The following is a 20,844-nucleotide window of genomic DNA, read 5'->3' on the forward strand; positions in this document are numbered from 1 at the left end:
AAGCAGAACTCATGGGAACAGAGCTGGAGATTAGACAGATCTAGATCCTAGGTAGCAGGTGTGCATATTGTCACTAAAACTCCATGATTGACATGAATTCCTCATTGTCATTGAGTCGTTTAGAGCTTCTCCTCTTAACTGTCTCTAATCTTCATTGAGTCTGTCTACTCATAAGTTTGGTCATCATCACCACCTCCTATCATCAGCTTACACTGTAGTTTTTAAATTCTTTTAATTCCAAAAATTAAAGAGAAAGAAAATATGCTTGTCTCAGTGCATTTTTTTTTTTAATACAAGGCCACCATTTAAAAAATTTTTGGCCTTGTCTTAATTTCACCGTCCTGACCATCCCCTCCATTTATTCTCCACATACACATAGATTGCAATCTCTACATCACAAATTTGGTCTTGTCACTTCTTAAATAAAATTTGTTCAATGTTTTCTCCAGAGTATTTGTGATAATATCCAAGCTGCCTAATATATAATGTTGGTGTCTCTTGCTCTGGCCTAATTTCCATTACCACTTCTGTCCTTACACTTACCACGCACGTTCTGCTCATCAGCTACACTGTCCTGCCTCATTCTCTATTCTTTTCTCTGGATTTTGGGCCTTAATGCCTTCTTCTTCCTTACCTAAAATGCCTGCCCTACTCTTTGTACCCTATTAAATCTTATCTATTTTTGTTAATTATTTTTAATTGTTAAGCAAACATTTTTTGAGCACTGTCATTATATTTGTTACCTGATGAAGCTATAAATTCCAATTTCCACAGGCATAAAAACAAAACAAAACATATGCATATATACTTATGTACAGACACACTTCCATGTGTCCAGATAAGGCCACCAAATAAGGCGTTAACCCAAATTTTCAATTCAATCTGGCCTATCAACCAAGAAAATAGAGTGCATTAGAATAAAAAAATAGAATTGAAAATATTGACCATCTAGAAAATACAAGTTTCAATTTAATTCTAATTTATTTTATGAGTAAAGAATTAGAATAGCTCATTTTGTATGATTGTAGTAATGATAGCAAACATCCATATTCCTTAAGTTTAATTTTTGTGGAGCATTTTCCCCAAATTTAAGCAATTTCTTTTTTCATACTATAAGTATTACCTATTCTTGAGTGTTTTGTTAATATGCCATGCATATTACATGAATCTCTACTCTTCCATTTCTTGAGGATAGGCTTGTTTCTCAGTGCTACAATAAATCATTGTTGAAGAAACAAAAACAAATATGTTTCTGTATGTCTGCCTACGTAGTCTTTATCAAATCTAAATAAACATGTTGCAGAGGATCAACATGCTGATTTATTGCATGTATAATATTTTATTGCTCTTGTCTGCATCCTAGAGTTAGTGTGGGATAGTTGACATATTTTTTACAACACATCTTTATTCTAATTTTTTCCATCAACAATTATCCCCTTCCTTCTATGTACAATGCGTTTTATTATTTGCTAGAGGGAAAAGGTTAAAAATTTCAGTCACTTTCTTTAAAGACTTCAAAGACTAATGGGAGAAACAAAATCAAAACAACACTAAATTTGTGGTTACAATGTAGAAATAGATAATGCATCATTCTTTGAAGGGTTATGCTGTGATAACAAAGGACAGTAACTTCTCAGTGGCTTCAGCACTAGTGTTGATCGCAGACCAGTAACAGTCCTGCTCCACATCATCTTTATTCAGGTACAAAAGCTGATGGAGCAGCCTTTACTGGATTATGGCCCCACGGTGTAGAAAATAAAATAAAATAAACATGGAGTACACATGCTGACTCAAGCCTCATGACACTTCTGCATGCATCTCATTAGGCAAAGCAAGTCATAGTTTCATCTGAGTAAACAAGCTGGGCATGCATCATCCTCCCACAGGGTCAGGCTTTCTAAGGAATGGCATTGAATATTGATGGACTGAATCCAACCCTGATTTGTACAGAGACTTAAAGAAAGAGTTGGGATTATGTAGGTAGAGAAAGAACAAGACTACGTCAGATATTATACCAGGGCACAGAGGAAAATGAAAGCATGGTATTTTGGTAACAGGAACTGTGCATGGACAGGCATATGGCTGGATGGTTTGGAGGAGCCATCCCAAAGCACTTGGAAGTGATTGAAAAGCATTACATGATTCCAAACAGAGAGGAAAATCAGATATACACTTTGGAAGAGTATGTTACAGCTTTTTGAAGAAGACTTTGGTAGAAGTTAGAACTAGGCGAGCCTGGAAGAACTGTGGTCTTTTATGGAAAAATTACAGATTTTGCGGGACAGAGCCATGGATGATACTATGTGGAGAGAGGAGAGGAGGGCCCACAAGAAAGGTCCTGACTTCTTGTGCTGCTTCAGTTCTTACTCACTGCCTTGTGAGCAAGTCCAAGTAATTTACCTTTTATACATACATTTCCTATTTCAGGATATTGAGGAAATTATTCAATTGGGCCAAATTGATACTTTGGGAAAAAGGTCATTGTGACTTTTGTTTTCATAGCAAGTTATTATCATTGCTATTTCTGTGACATATTATTATTATTAATTGTCTTATATAATCATTGTGTCATTTTAATCTGTGATGAAAATGAGAGGCTGTGATCTTGAAAAATGACAAGAAAAGAAGTTGCCAAAGGAATCTGAATTTTCTTTCTGCTGAATCTTGGATATAAAGGTTAGAGAAATGTCATTTCCATTCATACATTTAAAAGTATTTTTTACAAAATAAAAAAGTATTGATTTTAGGAAGCTCTAACAGAACTTAATAACACTTAATCACAGAGAGTCTGTAAATTAAAAGTAGAAGAGGGTTGTCATTTCTATTCTCAGTCTTATCCAGTGTTCTTTGTCTCAAACCTCAACATACTTGGGTGCTTTGATTTTTCTAAGTCAATTTAACAAATGGGAGCTGCCATTAATGACTTCCAAAACTTGTGGAGATAAGGTGGTCTTAAGTACATAAATAGCTTCTTCAATGTCTACATTTTAATCCAGAGATTTATAAAAAGCTAGAAGGTGGCCCCTGTATTAGATAGAAGTCTTGTACATTTGTGGTAAATTAGGTAATAGCTACCCAATAAGTTTTCCTTTCCACCCTCATACACTAAAAAAATGCCTGTGAAATATATTTTAAGGGATTGTATTCTCACATATATCAAGGTGCTTTATAAAATCTATAGCAAAATCAGCATCAGAGACCAGTCACAGAAATGCATCAACAGGCATAGGGGACGTGATCTTTGCAAGAATGCTATTTTAACTAATTTAAATAACTTTTTAATAAAAGTTTTATAGCATAAGTGATACAACCAATAAAAGGTAAAAAAGTAAAAATACTTGTATTATTTTGGTAGCTATAAAAGAGAGTGTTTAAAATATATTTCCCATTTTTTAAAAGGACTGGTTAATCTTTCCCTGGCTACAAGCTGAGGGTAGCTTGGCTTGGCTAATAGAGCTCATCACTAATGTGGAAAGAGAGAGTGGCATAAAAGGAATGAGCAAAACTGAAAGCCAAAGAAAGCGGAAAACTAAATCTTGTAAATCAAAATGCTAGTCTGGTTGAGGCAATGGACGAGGACCATGCACATCAGCATGATGAGAAATAAAGTCAGAGGGTTGCAGGCATGAGGGATTACAAGGGAAAACTTATCTTCCATGTGGCTGGGGCTGTGCTACATGAAAGTGCTCAAAAAGATCATGATAAAAGAGCGCTGGCTGTTCTTCAGTAAACACACTCAGAAACAATCAATTGTTCTGCTTATACAACAAGTACAGAAGTATAGTTTCACTTTATAGGCATTCATGTAAGAATACAAACTAATAATACAGTATTTTACTTTAAAACCCAATCATTTATTAAGTTTTAGAAAGGACTTAATGTAGAACTCAATTATATCACATCATATGCTTTTATGCTTAAGCAGGTGGTAAAGCTCGGACTGTAAGCTCACTGTCAAAAAAGAAACTTCCTTCTACATTAGAAATTAATGTGCTTGTAAGGCAGCAGCAATTTGTTTATAATCTGTTCATGCAAGAAAGACATCATTATGGGCTCCATCAGCACCAGCACAACTTTGATAGAACCCACAGCATAATTAATTTTTAACATGTTAAAATTGATACACAACTTCCCAAGTATAATTATATTCTATAGTTTGCTCTTTATGGATGCCGTGCAGGGAGAAATGGGACCTCAAAATGTTTCAGCATTGTCTGACTAAATAAAAGTCGATGTTTGGTTATCTCCTTTCTTTTTAATATTAATAGCTGTTAGAAATGTGTGTATACTGTGTATCTGTGTCTATGTATACACGCATATGTGCCCATGCACGCTTTAGAAATTGACTCACATTTTCTGATGCTTTGCAAAAAAAGCAAAGTAGAAACGAGAGAATAACGGTAAATGAAAGGGAAGTATGCCAATCTTCAGTTGTTTCTGAGAGAGCTGGAACTTGAAGAAAAAGATTGAAGTAGATTATTTAGCAGTTGTATGAGAGCGTATGACATAGAAAACTCAATTATTTTGCTGCCAGTTCTAACTATGCATGTGGAGGCCTTAACATTGTACACCACCCTAAACCAGGTTAAGCTTTAGGCATTTTGTCTATCTGATGAACAGAAAGGCAAAAGCATTGTTCAAGTTGCTGAAGCTTCTGAAATCAAGGTCTCACCTGGCCAGCAACTCTGAACTATTCATCACTGCTGCTATGTGGTATTGGCAAGAAAGGGGTAGTGATCATTTAAAGAATAAATGTCACAATTTCAATTTTGCTGAACTGTGTCTAGTATCACAAAATAACCATCAGGCTAACAATGCATGATTGACTCAAAACATGCTGGAGAAAGGTGATTTTTTCCCCTTGAGAGGATAGCTAGGGCAATATTTTGGTTCAAGCTGGGGAGAAAAAGGCCCACTAAACATGTTAATCACATAAGTTTGACTCCATTTTGTTACCTGTTAAGTACCGCACAGGTGCTTCTGCTAACTCTGAAGGGCATGATTTCTGACTCAGGCCATAACCTATACTTCCTTTTGTTGCTTATCTCTGGCCTCCAGGGACTCAGCTACTTTCTCTTTCTCTTCAAGAGATGTTAATATTCACCCAATGTCTTGGAGTTTCTCTTCTAGAAAGACTTGCTATTTAATGGCATGTACTCTGCATAGAGCTCCATTTAAAACAGCCATTTGTTTGAAGATATATGTGTGGAAGGGAAAATCCACAGGCCCCAAATGGCATCACTTGTGCTAAGTCCCTGACAGCTCACTTAGATTTAAAACCTCACCTAATTGCTGTTTTAACCTTTCCTAGAAATGCAATCTTTTAACCTTTCCTAGAAATACAGTCTTTAATCAACCAGTATGGAATTTTCAGGTCAAGCATCGGCAAGGTGATCTGTCACATGAGGCCTCTATGTCGTCCCCCATAGAAAGAAGAGACACTGCATGATGAAACCCTGGTCATTCCTTTCTTCCCAAAAGATGTCCTGGCCTAAAAATAAGCCTTTATTTTCTTTTGTTCGTAGCTCCCTCGCCAACCCTTCTTCCTGTAAAAACTTGCCATTTTGTGCAATGCTCCACAGCTCTTGTAGTTGCTGGATGGGATGCTGTCTGATTCACAAATCACTTGATAAAGCCAATTAAACCTTCAAATCTACTCTGTTGAATTTTGTTTAACATATGCTATTGGGGTACAAAGGCTACAAGAATCACGAAAATTCAATACAATTTCAATATATTAATTGTATCTATTAATATTAAACTCTTCTCAGCTGGGCACTGGCAAGTATAAAACGGACTGATCTGTATTTTTCTCTCCAGAAGTCAGAGAAACAAAAGATTTGCATTATAAATCTGGGAGTACCCAAATCCATAATAATGCATGCATAAATACTACCTGAGGAAGGACCTTTCATACTGGTTAGTAGAGACGCTGCAATTTTAACAGGGTGCTACTAAAATAGCAGACAATATTCTAAAAACTTAATTTTCATTTTGGACTCTATTGTCTTTTTCTCCCTTCAAGATGAAGAATTAAAATAGACTGTAATATTAATAAGCACTGAACAGCTTTCTCTTACAGTATAACCTAGACGAGTTTGTAAAAGAATAGCCCTTTGAATGGATCCCCATTCAAGTTCTGAGCTAAAAATTAGCCTGCCTGAGGCACTGTGTGGGCAGAGTGAGGCTGTTTATGCTGATAAGACGTGACAGTGTCTTTCCCAGCATTAAAGAGGCTCAAGTTGTATCCACCTGGGGAGAAATACAACTGAGCTGCTGTATCAATTGTATTTTGATCTTGCAAGATTCTGGCACAACTGTTCCATAATCACACTCGAGAGTAAGTTATTATCCAGAAAATACTGGTCATGAAGCCACTTCCTATTTGGGATCATTACAAACACAACTAGCAGCTATTGACAGTAGTTTTGTACCCACTCAACCTTATTCAGGAATTTGCCCAAGATTCCTTGACATCCTATGGTTTGCAGTCTTCTTAATAAATAGGATTAAAACATAAGAGAATTCCTCAAAACAGATGAGATCTATCTTATAAGGCAATTATAGAATTGGATGGTAAGTGAATGGCTGGGCTCCTTTACTAGTTAAGAGGTGTTTATTCTCACCTTCCTAGAAGTATGAGGGCAAACTAAAAATGCCTGCATGAGCAAGGAATCCTTAGAGTGTTGAGAGCTAAATTAATAAATGCTTGGGGTATGTAGTAATTAGAATAGAGCATGCTTAACCTCATTAACTTTCTTCTGTTCCTCCTCAATGTAAATTGCCAGGATGCAGGTTTATTTTAACTAATAATCCTTCCAAAAAGCCTCCATTAAAAAAAAAAGTTAGACACGAAGACATACATATGCCAACAGGAAAATAAATGCTTATTTTAATGATCACAAATTTTAGAAAGTAAACTGAAATTGATGTAATAAGCACTCCTTGCTCCTATATTATGAAGCTGTTACCAAATATATATTTTAGTTAATAAACTATTAGTCCCAGTAGTCCTTGATTCACATGACTGACTGAACCAACCTGGAGACAAGATTATTTAGTTTTGTGGCCAGATACAACATATATACAATTTATTATGGTGTCATAATATTTTATAAAAAGAACGAGACTTATATTCTTTACTTGTTTATTTCTCCACAAAGATATCTTATAGTAAAGAGCATTTTCTACCATCTTTTATTTGTCTTTTTCCAGATGGTCAAATTATTTCAGGAAAATGTACCTGTTGTTTGGAATGAAATGAGCACCTGGAACACATTATTCTCAGAGAGAAAAATGCTAAATGTTTAAATGTCATATCAGGAAAAAGTGTATCTGGCCAAATAAAATGAAGAAACAGTTTACCAGTAATGGTCTATTTTCATACTAATATCTATCTATATCTATCTATATGAAAATAAAAATGTTCAAATTTAGACAAATGTAGAATGATTCATGTCACAGATTCAGACTCTGTGAGGCTATCTGAGAATGTCACAGTCCCATATCCATACTTTTTCCTCATTGTTCCATCAGTACTTTTGCCTCCACAAGCAAAAGCTAAATTATTTTTTAAAGTATAGGTAATGCTGTCTGCAGATTTTGTTTTTTAATCTAATAAATTCAAAATGGACACATTGCCACAATGTCTGTTTTGAAAATGTTTGTTCTTAAATAGAAAGTACATTTTAAGACATATTAAAAGCAAGTTAAAAGCAAGTTAAAATTGGACTGCATTGATTTGAGTTCATGATACCCAAGTTTGTGATGTAGTTTCCATATTGATGCTCCATTGTCCTTCAGAAGTCACCCAATTTCTCTGGACTAGAGGCTTCCTAATAGAGAAAACAAGAATAACAATTTCCACATTCACATCTTCAAAAACAATGTGATGGATCTAAAAATATTAGAAATATTAGGAAGTATATTGATTTGACTTTTCCTCAATATTCTTTAGTGCTCTTTACATGTCAAACACTGTTCTTAGTGCTTTTAAAAATATTAAAACTTGTAATCCTTCCCCATGACCTATGAGGTGAGAATTAACACCATACCTATTTAACTAATGAGAAAACTGAGCAACGGAAATGTTAAGTAACTTGGCTCAAGTCACACAGCTATGAATAGCAGGGCCAGAATTCAATATTCCAGACCTCATGATCGGGCTTTTAGTATCCATGATTTTTGCCACCCTGCACGGGCACTTTGTGTGTGTGTGTGTGTGTATGTGTGTGTGTGTGTGTGTGTATATTTACTTTTAGTAGCTAACTTTATTGAACTAGGTATTTTACTAGGCTTCTTCCTGCAGCTCCATAATAGCTTAATGAAGTAAATTCTAACATTATTATTTCACAAGTGAAGAAACTGCACTATAGCAAAGTTAATAGTTGCCCAATGTCACAAAGCAGTACCAGATTGAGCTCAGGAATTCTGAATCCAGAAGCTGCTTTTCCTATACCACTATGCAAAGGTATTTCATTAATTAACTGAATAAATTTATCAATGCTCTGCTTCACTTTAAAAGAGTTTCAGATGCTTTTAAAACATGTTGTAGGTTGTATAAGCATAAAGCATTAGTTTGTATAGTTGTTGCAGATTAAAAGGTGGAAGTAGCATGACATGGTGAAATGACCAGTGGAAATGAGAAACATGGGCTAAAGTCATAGCTCTGTCACTGCCTGTAAAGTAGATGACACCTGCCCTGTCAGCTCCACACATCACTTGAGCTCACTGTCTGTTGGCCAGAGCTGGTCAAATGGACCTAACTTGACAGTGAAGGGAAAGAAAAAAGAGAAAAGTGGGTATAGTGAACACAGCAATTTCTATGTTAGTTCATGTCTGATATAAGAAACACAATACTAACCTTCTCCTAGCTTATTGACTTAACGTATTTAGTATTTACTATATGGAGCACATACACAAATACTAGCCAATATGGTGGTAGAAAAAGACCTATTCAAACATAAAAAAAATACTTAGGAAAGCCAACCAGCTGGGATATTGGGGTTAGAAATTTATTTTTAACATCTTATTTTGTTATGCTATGTTCTATAATAATAATAATATTTGCCTTTACTGTATTTGGTATTTACCATGTTCCAGGCATCATGCATGAATTCATTTGTATTCTCACAGTGACCTTATGATGTAAGCATTACCACCCCTATTTAGTATATAAATATACTACAAACTAAATCATTTTTTAGGATGAATGTGGATAAAGCTTTAAAAAGAGGTTTTGTTTTCAGTATATATTCAAAAGTTCAGTACAATGTCAATTGTAAACTAATTTGAAAGACTTAGAAGAAAAAATTAGCATTTCATGGGTACCTTCTATATAGCAGACATGATATTCCTGTTTTAAATGTCTTCATATAACCTTCACACCAATCCTCTAGGATAAGTACATTAAGCTACATTTGAATGATGAGAAAGGTGAGACATATAGACTGCAAACTCAGGTATGCATATGCATGTATTTATGTGTTTAAAGATTGAGATGGCGATTTACCATTGCAAATACAATGAAAATTCCACAAGGATGTCTTTGAAAGAGCTAAATATGGATGTGGCAGGGTGTACAGGTCGATGAAATTTTAATTTTTTTATCTACGATGTTTCATTGTATCATTTTAAATCATGTTTTGTCATGTAGTGATTTATATTAATTTTACTTGCTTATATTTTTGTTGAGCCATGTGGTAAATAAGTAAGAGAGACATTAGCTATTTTGGAGATGGCAGAAATTCATACATAATTGAGGAAATAGTGGTTATTCAAAAAGACTATTCCAAATTGTCTTGCCCAAGGAGGGATGACAAATGTATTGCATATAGCTAATGTTTAAGATTCCTCTTCATTTTTTGACTTAACCACTGATAAAAATTTCTTAAAGTTATAATTAATAAAATGTTTTTATTATGGAAGTAAAAAGCTAATATTATTTCATAAATTAAAATGCCTTTTTTCATTATATTAAACTCAATAGCTGCTACTAGGTTTAAAATAAAGTTGAAAAGCATAAACTACAGGGAGCTCATATTATCACTTATTTACATATTTTAACCACTGTAGATATTCTCAATTTTTGTGTTTTTATACTTCATCTGAAAAATCTAATATATGTTCCAATACACTTCATTCATCATGAACAAGAGAGAAGTAAATGTGAATTTATCTAGCCATTTTCTTTAAAATCAAAGACAAAATTCATCTAATTGTATGCATTTGTACACACACATGCTATAATTTATCAGACAAACAGACTCATTTATGATGATGACTCTGTTTTGTTTGTTGTGCTTTCTCCACTTTTTCCCTCCAACTATGAGGGATCCTGCAAAGTAGACTAAGTATAGGGCCCTGAACCACCTACTGCATGCAGCCACGGTATCATTCATTTCATATAAAACATATCAAGACTTCTGGTCAAGATGGAGGTGCAGGTAGACAAACTTCACTGCCCTGCCCAACGGCAAAAAGAATTATAACTAAATCTCCAAACACATAACACTCAGAACTGTCAGAAAATCTAACTTTATGGAAGTCCAACAACCAAGGATTTAAAGAAGCCACAATCATCCAGATGTGTGGGAGGAGCAGAGCTGCAGAGATAGGGCAGATAGGCAGAGGTGAGGAGATGCAGTGTGCCATGGAGAGGTGGTGGAATGGGCAGGCAGTCCCACCTTCATGTGTGGTGGATAAATATTGGGAGGGATACCTTGGGAGTGAGCCATCCCAGCCCCAGGCCGGGTCACACAGCCCGCGGTTCCAGCACCAGGAAGATAAATGCCCATAACCTCTAGTGGTAAAAACCAGTGGGACTAGGGTGGTAGAAGAAACTGACAGATTTTCAGGAAACTTTGCTTAAAGGGCCAGGAAGTCTTAACACATATGCAAATCCACTCACACTGGGATTCAACACCAGGTCAACAGCTGGAAGGGCAGCAGTCACATCCAGGGAGAAGGTAAAGTGATTGGAAATACAGAAAGTGCCAGGTGAACCCCCAGAAGCCAGGCAGCAGCAGTCCCCTCTCCAAACCCTCCTCACACACAAAGCCACAAAGTGGAGAAGTGAGTTGCCTCACCCTGGTGAACACCTAAGGTACTTTCCCACACAATTACAGGTGCCTTTTCTACACAGGTCATGCTACTAAGACAGGGAGTCAAAGCAGCTCTACCCAATACACAGAAACAAACACGGGAGGCTGCCAGATTGAGGAGACAAAGAAATATGGCCCAAATGAAAGAATAGAACAAAACCCCAGGAAAAAAAAAAAGTAAACTAAACAAACGGAGATACCTAACCTATCAGATGCAGAGTCAAAAACACTAGTGATCAAAATGCTCAAAAAACTCACTGAGTACAGCAACAATATAAAGGAAGAAATAGTTTACACTAAGAGATAAAAAATCTACATGGAACCAACAGCGAAGGAAAGAAAGCCATGATTTAAATCAATGATTTGGAACATAAGAAATAAACAGTCAACCAAAACAAGAAGAAGAAACAAGAATTCATAAAAATGAAGATGGTATAAGAAGCCTCTGGGACATCGCCAAATGTGCCAACATCCAAGTCATAGGGCTGTCAGAAGGAGAAGAGGAACAAGAAATTAAAAGCTTATTTCAAAAAACAATGGGGAAAAAAAAAAACTTCCCTAATTTGGCAAAGGAAATAAGACATATAGGTATAGGAAGCACAGAGAGAGAGTCCCAAACAAGTTGGAGCCAAAGAGAACCACACCAAGATACATAATAATTAAAAAGCCAAATGTTAAAGATAAACAGAGAATCTTAAAAGCAGCAAGAAAAAAGAAGAGTTACCTGCAAAGGAGTTCCCATAAGACTATCAGCTGATTTCTCAAAAAAAAAAAAAAAGAAAGAAAAAGACTTTGCAGGCAAGAAGGGACTGACAAGAAATATTCAAAGTGATGAACAGCAAGGACCTACAACCAAGATTGCTCTATCCAGCAAAGCTGTTATTTAGAATGGAAGGGCAGATAAAGTGCTTCCCAGGCAAGATAAAGGTAAAAGTTTATCATCACCAAGCTGAAGAAAAAGATCAAAACTATAAACGTTAAAAAGGCAACAAATTCACAGCCATCAACAATTGAACCTAAAAACAAACAAACAAAAACTAAGCCAACAACCAGAACAGGAACAGAACCATAGGATAGAGATCATTTGGAAGGTTATCAGCTGGGAGAGGGAAGAGAGAAAATGAGGGAAAAGGTGCAGAGATTAAAAAGCATAATTGGTAGGTACAAAATAGGGGGATGTTAAGAACAGTAAAGGAAATGGAGAAGCCAAAGAACTTACATGCACGACCCATGGACATGAACTAAGTGTGTGTGGGGGGATTGCTGGAGGGAAGGGGAATATTGGGCAGAGGGGGCAAAGGGGAAAAAATTGGGACAACTGTAATAACATAATCAATAAAATATACTTAAAATATATCAAATGCTTGTTTCAATGCAAATCATTATGTATGAAACTCTCTAAACCCACTAAGTAACTTAGGAGCAGGCCATATGGATCAATGTTTATTTTGTGAGTTAGCTTTTACCTCTTCTTTAGCTTCAAGTGGAATTAAAATATGTAAATATCTATACAGAGAATGAAGTACTCAGTATCCATTTTATTAATTAATTAGGAAATTCTAATGATTTCGCTAGCTTGGCTTGATTGACTTTATTCTATTAGAAGATTGGCAGAAATAAAGTTTGACTTAGGCCATGTGTTCTTTCAATCAATATTAAAATGCATGTTTGTTTTTAATTTAGCTTGTTTCCCCAATAACATTAAGTAGCCTATTAAATCATCATGCCAGATATGCACAGCAAAAAACATTCATAAATTTTCACATTAGATTTTTGACATGTCAGGAACATTTGGTATTTTTTTGTTTCTACTCTTTTCCTCTATGAGTTTAAATTTTAACTTTTTGAGATTCCAAATGTCATGTAGTTTTTAATTTGCATGTGAGCTCCCTATAATAACACTAGTGAAATAAGGCTTAATATATAATGCATGATATCATTTCATGCCTATGCATCAGAATTCTACTTGAAAAACAACAAAATGTTAGGGTGGTTTGATTCTTTTCCACCAAAAATGTTCCTTTAAAATTCTGAGTTTGTTTAAGAACTCCTCTTAAGGGTTCGAAACACATTGTTTTTTTATTCAAATTAAATCTAGAAAAGAGCTTTCCTTGATTCTTTTTCAGTGGTAATGCAATTATATTATGTTATGAGCTAGAGATAAATGTATGGTATTGCCTGTCTTCTACATGAGAATAATAGCTGCTTAATTATTTTGTTCTCCAGTAAATCTATAGTGCCTAGAACAGAACCTAGGTTTTAGTAGGTATTCAATATTGATATTTTGGAATAACTAAGAACTGTATTTAATCATAATCTATAAAATGAACAAGAGATATAATACATATCACATATATAATTTTATACTCATATATAATTATATACATATACTTTATATAAAGTTTAATAATGTAAATATTTTCAATTTATACTTACTGTTGAATTAGTTGATTTCTTGAGTGCTTGAAAGAGTCATTAAAAAAATAACTTCAAGCCCACTATATTTGCTATTTTAACTTTATTTGCTAAATTTCCATATAAAATTTGATCATTTATCTCTTTCCAATCAATCTATGTTATATTTTGTGACTACTATACATTTGTTAAATAAAGTTATTCTATCACTCTTCAAAATGCTATTGCTATAGAAATTTAGCTAAGTATGTTAAATATAATACCACAAAAGTAGACTTTAAATTACCACCCTCAACAAATAAAATGATCTACTTGCAACACTATAACAAATGAAAAAATTAAATCAAACTAACAGACAAAATATATATTTTAACCCAGGCAGAAAAACAATATCCAAGATGACAAGAGCTCTGAATTCAAAATTTAAAACTTTCAAATGCTTTCCGAGCTAGTTTGTAATATATTCATTTTAAAAATCAAGGAATAGATTAAAAATGCTTCATGCTACTATTTATACCCCAGAAAATCATTAAGGAACAGTTTAATTTGGTTACAAGATTCTTTATTTTGTAAACTATACATAAACAGTAAAAAAGGAAATGCATTATACTTTAAATATTACATAAAGTCAACATTAAAGTTTCTTTTTTTTAGTATGTATTAATCAAGTGGAAAGAATCCACCAATTTTACTTTCAATGAATTGTCTATTGGGAAACCAACTGACCCACTGCTTAAATTATAACAGCAATGTGAAATATTCAACATGTTTTTTCATTGTTATATGGGCACAAAACCATAGGTCTGATATACTTAAAGGTGATGGTGTGCCGAAAGGTCTATACAATTAATTAACATGCTAACTTAAATATAGTAATTAAAGTATTTTTTGTTACAGTTAAATACTAAATGCTAGTATACACACTAATCATAAACAAGCCCACGTGGCAATTATGTAACAATAGAAGAAAGAAAGAAACACATTCCATTTCTTCATTCCAGCAGCAGTACCTTTATTGGAATTAATTTGTTAATTAGGTGTGCTTATATATTGCCTAATATCCTATACTGGTATGCATGCTAAAACCTTCCTATTTCTATTTTGCAAGGCACCATACAGTAACCATACAGTACGCTCTCTAAGTTTCAACACTAATAAAAAAATGGTATAATTTTTGGATTAAATGCCAATTTTCTTTTAAAATAGAAAATAAAATAAGAACTAAGATTTTTATATCTGCTGTTGGGCATGTGACAAACTACATGTGAAAATATAATTTAAATAAATCTTTCCTTTTGTCTTCATACTTTAAATTCTGCACCCTAAGTTGCTGATCAGAAAGATAAAGAAACCTAGAAAGGTAAAGAAATCATGCTGTTTAAGAATATAAAAGAATATCTACATGAGACTGCTATCCAAATCTTAAAAATTTAGAAGGAACAACTAAGTTTTTAACTTTCAGAATCCATGGTTTTCCATACTTGCCATTTCAAAAAACATCCTATCATATCCAGAAAAACTACATAATTAAAAACATCATTATTAATGTAAACATGATGTAGGACTTAAATTTTTTTACCCTGTGTGGCATCCCCTCACTCATTTCTAGGTTTGGGAAAAATGCTACTTTGGAATTACAATTAAGGTCATGCATATTTTCATAAAATCCTGGGGACCCAGGTCACCAATAAGTTATTATAAATTTAACTTAGAGTATCTCTCAGTAACATCACACATATGACCTCAAACTCGGGTTGTTTTATTTGTGGGAGATTTATATAGTTTGTTCTTATGAAAATGTTTATATCAGTAGCTCTTCATAATTTTCTTCCATCTGGCTAGATTCCATATGTGTTTTCTTTTACTCTAAGGCATATAAAAACTCAAAGTAAATAATTCATTTAAACATAACATTCTATGACTTTAGCTGCAATATTTGAAATAATTATATAAAATATATGTAAGTTTTAGAATCATTTTGTTTGGGAGCAAAAAGGTAATTCTCAATAGGCTTTCACTTTGTAAATAATAGAAATATTAAATTTATTGATCTCAGCTCTTATCAAATGTAGCCATCATGATCATCACCACCATCATCATCATCCCCTTGATCTTCATCATCATCTTCAATTTCATCTTCATCATTCATAATATCATCTTCATCATCCTCATCATCAGTCCATTCATGGAAATCTCCACTTGCAAAATCTCCAGAGATCTCAAAATCAATATCTTAGGAAAAATGTAAACATTAATGTTATTTGACTGTAGTGAAATAATTTCTGAAGAATATAAAATTCTGATGAAAATTAAGAAAATTAACTATTTTCATTTGCTCTTTAGCTTACTTAACAAGGTGAGGAAGAATCCATTCTCTATTATTTATTAAAATGCATGTGCTAAAAAGTGGAATTGTTATTGAGGTCTGATGGGTAAGATTTCCAGTTCAGTAATGTTGATCTCAGCCCAGATTTTCAGAGTCTATGTCAAACTTTGAATATGACAAAGAAGTAAAAATTTCTTCTACTATTATAATAAACAAAATAATTGGCCCACAAAGATCTTCAATCCCTAATCACTACACCTGCAAATATGTGACTTTATATGGTAAAGAGACTTTGCAGATGTGATTAAGTTGAGGACCTTACAATAGGTAGACTATCCTAGATTATTCTGTTGGGCCCACATCATCATTTATGTCTTTAAAATTAAGGACCTTGCCTAGATAAAGTTAAAGGGAGATCTGACTACAGAAGAATGTTCAGAGAGATGCAATGTTGCTAGGTTTGAAATTGGAGGAAAGAGTCCCCATGCTACAGAATCTGACCAGCCTCTAGAGGCAGGAAACAGATCCTTCTCTAAAGCCTCCAGAAGAAATGCAGCCTTGAAAATACCTTGGTGCTCATCACAAGGAGACACATGCTAGACTTCTGACATATAGAACCATAAAATAATAAATTTGTGTGGTTTAAGACACTGAGGCTGTGGAAATTTGTTATAATAGCAAATAATAGTAATAGAAAACTAAGAGTATTTTAAAAAATATTTAGAAATATATATTACTATACATGGAGGTAATAAAACAAACTTAATATGTATTTATTTTTTAACTTCTCTAATGTAAGTGTTTATTTTCTATCCTTTATAATATTTAAGTCTTATAATTACTTGGTAGCTAATTACAATATGCCCTATTAATGTAATCCAATATTTATAATCTGACTGATTTCATAATACAACACACTGAAATTCACCTTATGTGAATAAAATGTTTTTCATTCTTCTACTTCATGTATAATTTCACCATGCTAAGAAACTTAGAGTCATGTTCCCAAAACAATTTCTCTGTTCAGTTATTGAATTAATCTCTATATAATTTTATTTACAACATACATTAAAATTACTTATCTATCACTAGCATCCATGATAACCAAAGTAATTAATAATGCAACTAGTTTAAACTACATATTGCAAAGACATGGACTATACAGGTTTAAATTATGTTAGGTAGCTACTGAGTACTACTTTATCCTACTTAAGTCTAGCATTAGTGGCCAGAAAACCAAAACCAAGCTATTAAAAATCTTATGGAATAAATAAATCCAGAACAGGCATGTTAGCATTAAATGAGATTACTTTTATACTGTTTACCATTTATATATTTCTAAATAACTACAAGTCTAGCAAACAACCTAAGTCTATCAGTTTAAAATTTACATAAAGGAGAAAACTCAACATTCTCTAAAATATAGGGCAGACCAAATCTTTTTCCATTTTTGGTCATGTATATTATTTGAAAAACAATTCATTAATTCTTAGTCTGTATGAGTGTGCTTGTATTTCTTTGTGTGTGTAGTTAAGTGGCTTTTCTAGTGATAACTCTCCAGAGCATGAACAAAAATACTGATTTGAAACTTTCATCCTGGAAAAATATTTAATGAAACAAAAAAGATGCCACATTTAAAACTTTAATATCCATGTATGTTATGCTCAATGTAATTATAATGTTTTTAGCTTGATACATAAAAATACATGCTCATAAAAAGAATTCAGATATTAATTATAATGACCCTTCAAACAATTAAACTATATTTTTATCACCCAAACATAAGGAAATAGTTTATGGACCTTTAGTTTAAAAAGGTTAGTTTTTACCTCATTGGTGAGACTACTGACTCACCAAGTCAACTTCTCCAAAGGTATACTGAAAAAAGGGTGCCACACCCTTGGGTCAGCTGACTTGAATAGAGTGGATGACAAAGGTTCGACTTCCCACAGGAGGTATCTAACAACCTTTCTGCGTTAGAAGTAGTAAAAGGAACCTAGCTTGTAATAATTATCCCTTAAAATGTCTAAATGATATAATTCCACTTATTAATTATATAAATTGTTCATATACTAGAAGTCTTTTCATTACTCCTTCAAAATATTCTATAGTCTTTGCATAGAGTGCATCCTCATTAAATGCTTGAACAAATAAATGAGATTCTTACATACTTATACTAGGCTTGAGATGTTACTAAGGAAGCACGCATTTGCTTACCACAACCCGCAACACCATCTGTTCTGGATCCCATGACTTCGTTTCCGTATCTGTCGACACACCAGCACTGCCCAACACTGCCATGGCACTGCGCCGGCTTGTAGTAACCATCTTCATCACATAGGGGTATGTACTGTCCTGTGAAATATGCACACACGTTATGAATAAGTTGTGCTCCTTTTTGAGAGTGAGCAATCATGCACTAATTCACTCAAGACAAACACATATGGAGTTCCCACTCCAGTCTATGAATCTGGCCCTTGTCATAATAAATGTCTTGCCTTTCTTTTGTTAAGCAAATTTACTCTGTAAAGGGTACTGTTTTGAGAGGTATAATAGAGAATTAAAATCTGATTAATGGCATTCATATTAAGTCATCCAGTCCTCGTAGAATGGCATACCAGACCCTCTACTGTCTCATCACTGCCACATCCTATTCTCATTCACATATTTTAAGCTCTTCCTACATCAAGCTGTTTTCCACAAATTCAATACTGCTTCATCTCTGCATACATCCTGTTCTCACCTGGAATCCCTCTCCTTTCTTATCTGTTGCAATTTAAAACTTGACTTAATATGAAACCCTCTCTTAAGCCAGAGGAGTTCTGATATACTTTTTCGCGCGCGCGCGCGCGTGTGTGTGTGTGTGTTTAGTCTTTCAATGAGGTGGACAGAGTATCACCAAAATCTGAAAACCACTTCTGTGGATTAAAGGCCAGCAAAAATGAGAAAAATTTTCAACACTCTTACTCTACCTCATGAAAAAAATACCATTATTTCACACAGTGGACATAAAAAAAGTTAGGAGGTATAATTAATGTGACCATTTAATTTAAACATTAGGCAAATGTACTTCAAAAATGGAAGAGAACACTATTAAAAGTTATGCTAGAAATTCAGATATAAAGGAAAACAACTTGCAAATTGGAACAAATGACACCCTACATGAATATAACAACTGATCAATTTTCAGACAAGTAGCATTATCCTATCTAAATAAAAATTTTTTTAAATATATATTTTATTGATTTTATTTATTTGTTTTTAGAAAGAGGGGAAAGGCAGGAGAGAGACAGAGAGAAACATGAACAAGTGGTTGCATCTCATGTGCCCCCAACTGGGGACATGGCCCGCAACCCAGGCACATGCCCTGACTGGGAATCAAACCTCAGACCCTTTGGTTCACAGGCCAGTGCTCAATCAACTGAGCCACAGCAGCCAGGGCTAAATTAGAAAAAAATATTTAAGACATTCAATACTCTATAATAATGATTTTAACTTGCATTTTTATTATGTAAGAAGAATAAAAGTGACTCTTCCCAAATGGGATGTAAATGGCTTTTCTTTTTTTGAAATTTCAAATAATCAAAGCCTGAATTACAATAAACTTTTGTCACTAACAAATCTTTATCATGTCTAAAATAAATCTTAGTTGAATTTCAGTGGCTTTTCCTATTGTTCATGGTTAAACTATAATTTGTGCAAACAAACCAATGTATGAATGTATTATTTTCTTTTTTTTAAATTAATTAATTAATTTATTTTTTTTTGGTTGTATTATTTTCTTTTATGAGCTGTAGCATGTATGCATTTTATAAGTTAAGAGAAATATGACATATAGCTTTCATTACAAAAATGAACCTTTTAATTTTGAACCAAGAATTTTCTATATAAAATATTTTATCTTCTAAACATACAATATTGTAATTACAAAATAGCATATCATACTATAACACAGATTAATCAGATTCAAAAACATTATAAAATTCTCTGCAACTAAATACACAAGAGCATCATTACACATTTTAAATATTGCATATGTGGTGTTCTGAACTGGTTCCTAAAACAGAAAAAGGACAGTAGTGGAAAAACTCCTAAATCCCAAATAAAGTCTGAGGCTTAATGAATAGGATTATAGCAATGTTAATTTCTTAAGTTTGACAAATATATAATGGTTATTTGATACATAGTAAGATGGTAACTTTAGGTGAGGCTAGTTACAGGATATATGAAAATTATATACTGTTTTTATAAGTTTTTTAAATCTAAAATTACTCCAAAAAGAATTTATTTAAAATGGTATATTTATAAGAATAAACACAAAATTACACATAAAAGTTTAATAATATAGCTTTGAGTAGGTGAAATTTGGAATTACTTATCATCTATTGATCTAACAATTTAATACATCATTAACTTACTAAAAGTTAGTAAAAGGTGCTAATAAAAATACTAGAAGGTGTGTTTCAGTTTTCTTGAGGTATTCAGGGCATGCCTCTCTCTCTCTCTCTCTCTCTCTCTCTCTCTCTCTCTCTCTATATATATATATATATATATATATGTGTGTGTGTGTGTGAGTGTGTGTGTGTGTGTGTGTGTGACTGATTCTTGAGTTGTTAACCATAGAGTTAGAATTAAAATGTTTGTTGATGCTTTAACTTTATCATTGTTTAAATCTCTTTCTTTTTTACTTAATAACTCTCAAGAATGAACATTATATTAGGGTAATAAAACAGACATAATATCTTTCAATATGTAAGATAATAAAAGTAAGTTTAATGGCTTTCAAAAACTTCATAAATTTTGGTACTGGAATTTAGTATAGTCCACCTTTGTTGGATTAATATTGATTTTATGTTGCTGTTTCCCTGGGGCTATTTATGTAAGCAATAAAGACTTCAGAAGAATGATCTATTACTCACCTAGGAGCTTCTTTATCCCTTGCCGCTTCTGAATATTGCTGAGCTCCGTCTGGCAAGGTGGGTCTGCAATGACATTAAAAGT

At 33.5% G+C, this 20,844-nt stretch overlaps 1 protein-coding gene across 1 annotated transcript in view; it reads right to left on the reverse strand.

The window, feature by feature from the left end:
- Positions 1–14,381: 14,381 nt before the first annotated feature.
- Positions 14,382–20,844, reverse strand: part of SPOCK3 (SPARC (osteonectin), cwcv and kazal like domains proteoglycan 3) — a 300,134-nt gene continuing 293,671 nt past the window's right edge. Inside the window, exons 9-11 of the mRNA XM_090288825.1 lie at positions 20,763–20,825; positions 18,061–18,198; positions 14,382–15,749 (exon numbers count right to left, since the gene is read on the reverse strand). Of these exons, the coding sequence (XP_090144951.1) occupies positions 15,580–15,749; positions 18,061–18,198; positions 20,763–20,825 (371 nt within the window). The 3' untranslated portion in view covers positions 14,382–15,579. The remainder of the gene's footprint in view (positions 15,750–18,060; positions 18,199–20,762; positions 20,826–20,844) is intronic.

This window comes from Furipterus horrens, unplaced genomic scaffold (genome assembly GCF_987537825.1).
Source record: "Furipterus horrens unplaced genomic scaffold, mFurHor1.1.pri manual_scaffold_10, whole genome shotgun sequence".
NCBI lineage: Eukaryota > Metazoa > Chordata > Mammalia > Chiroptera > Furipteridae > Furipterus > Furipterus horrens.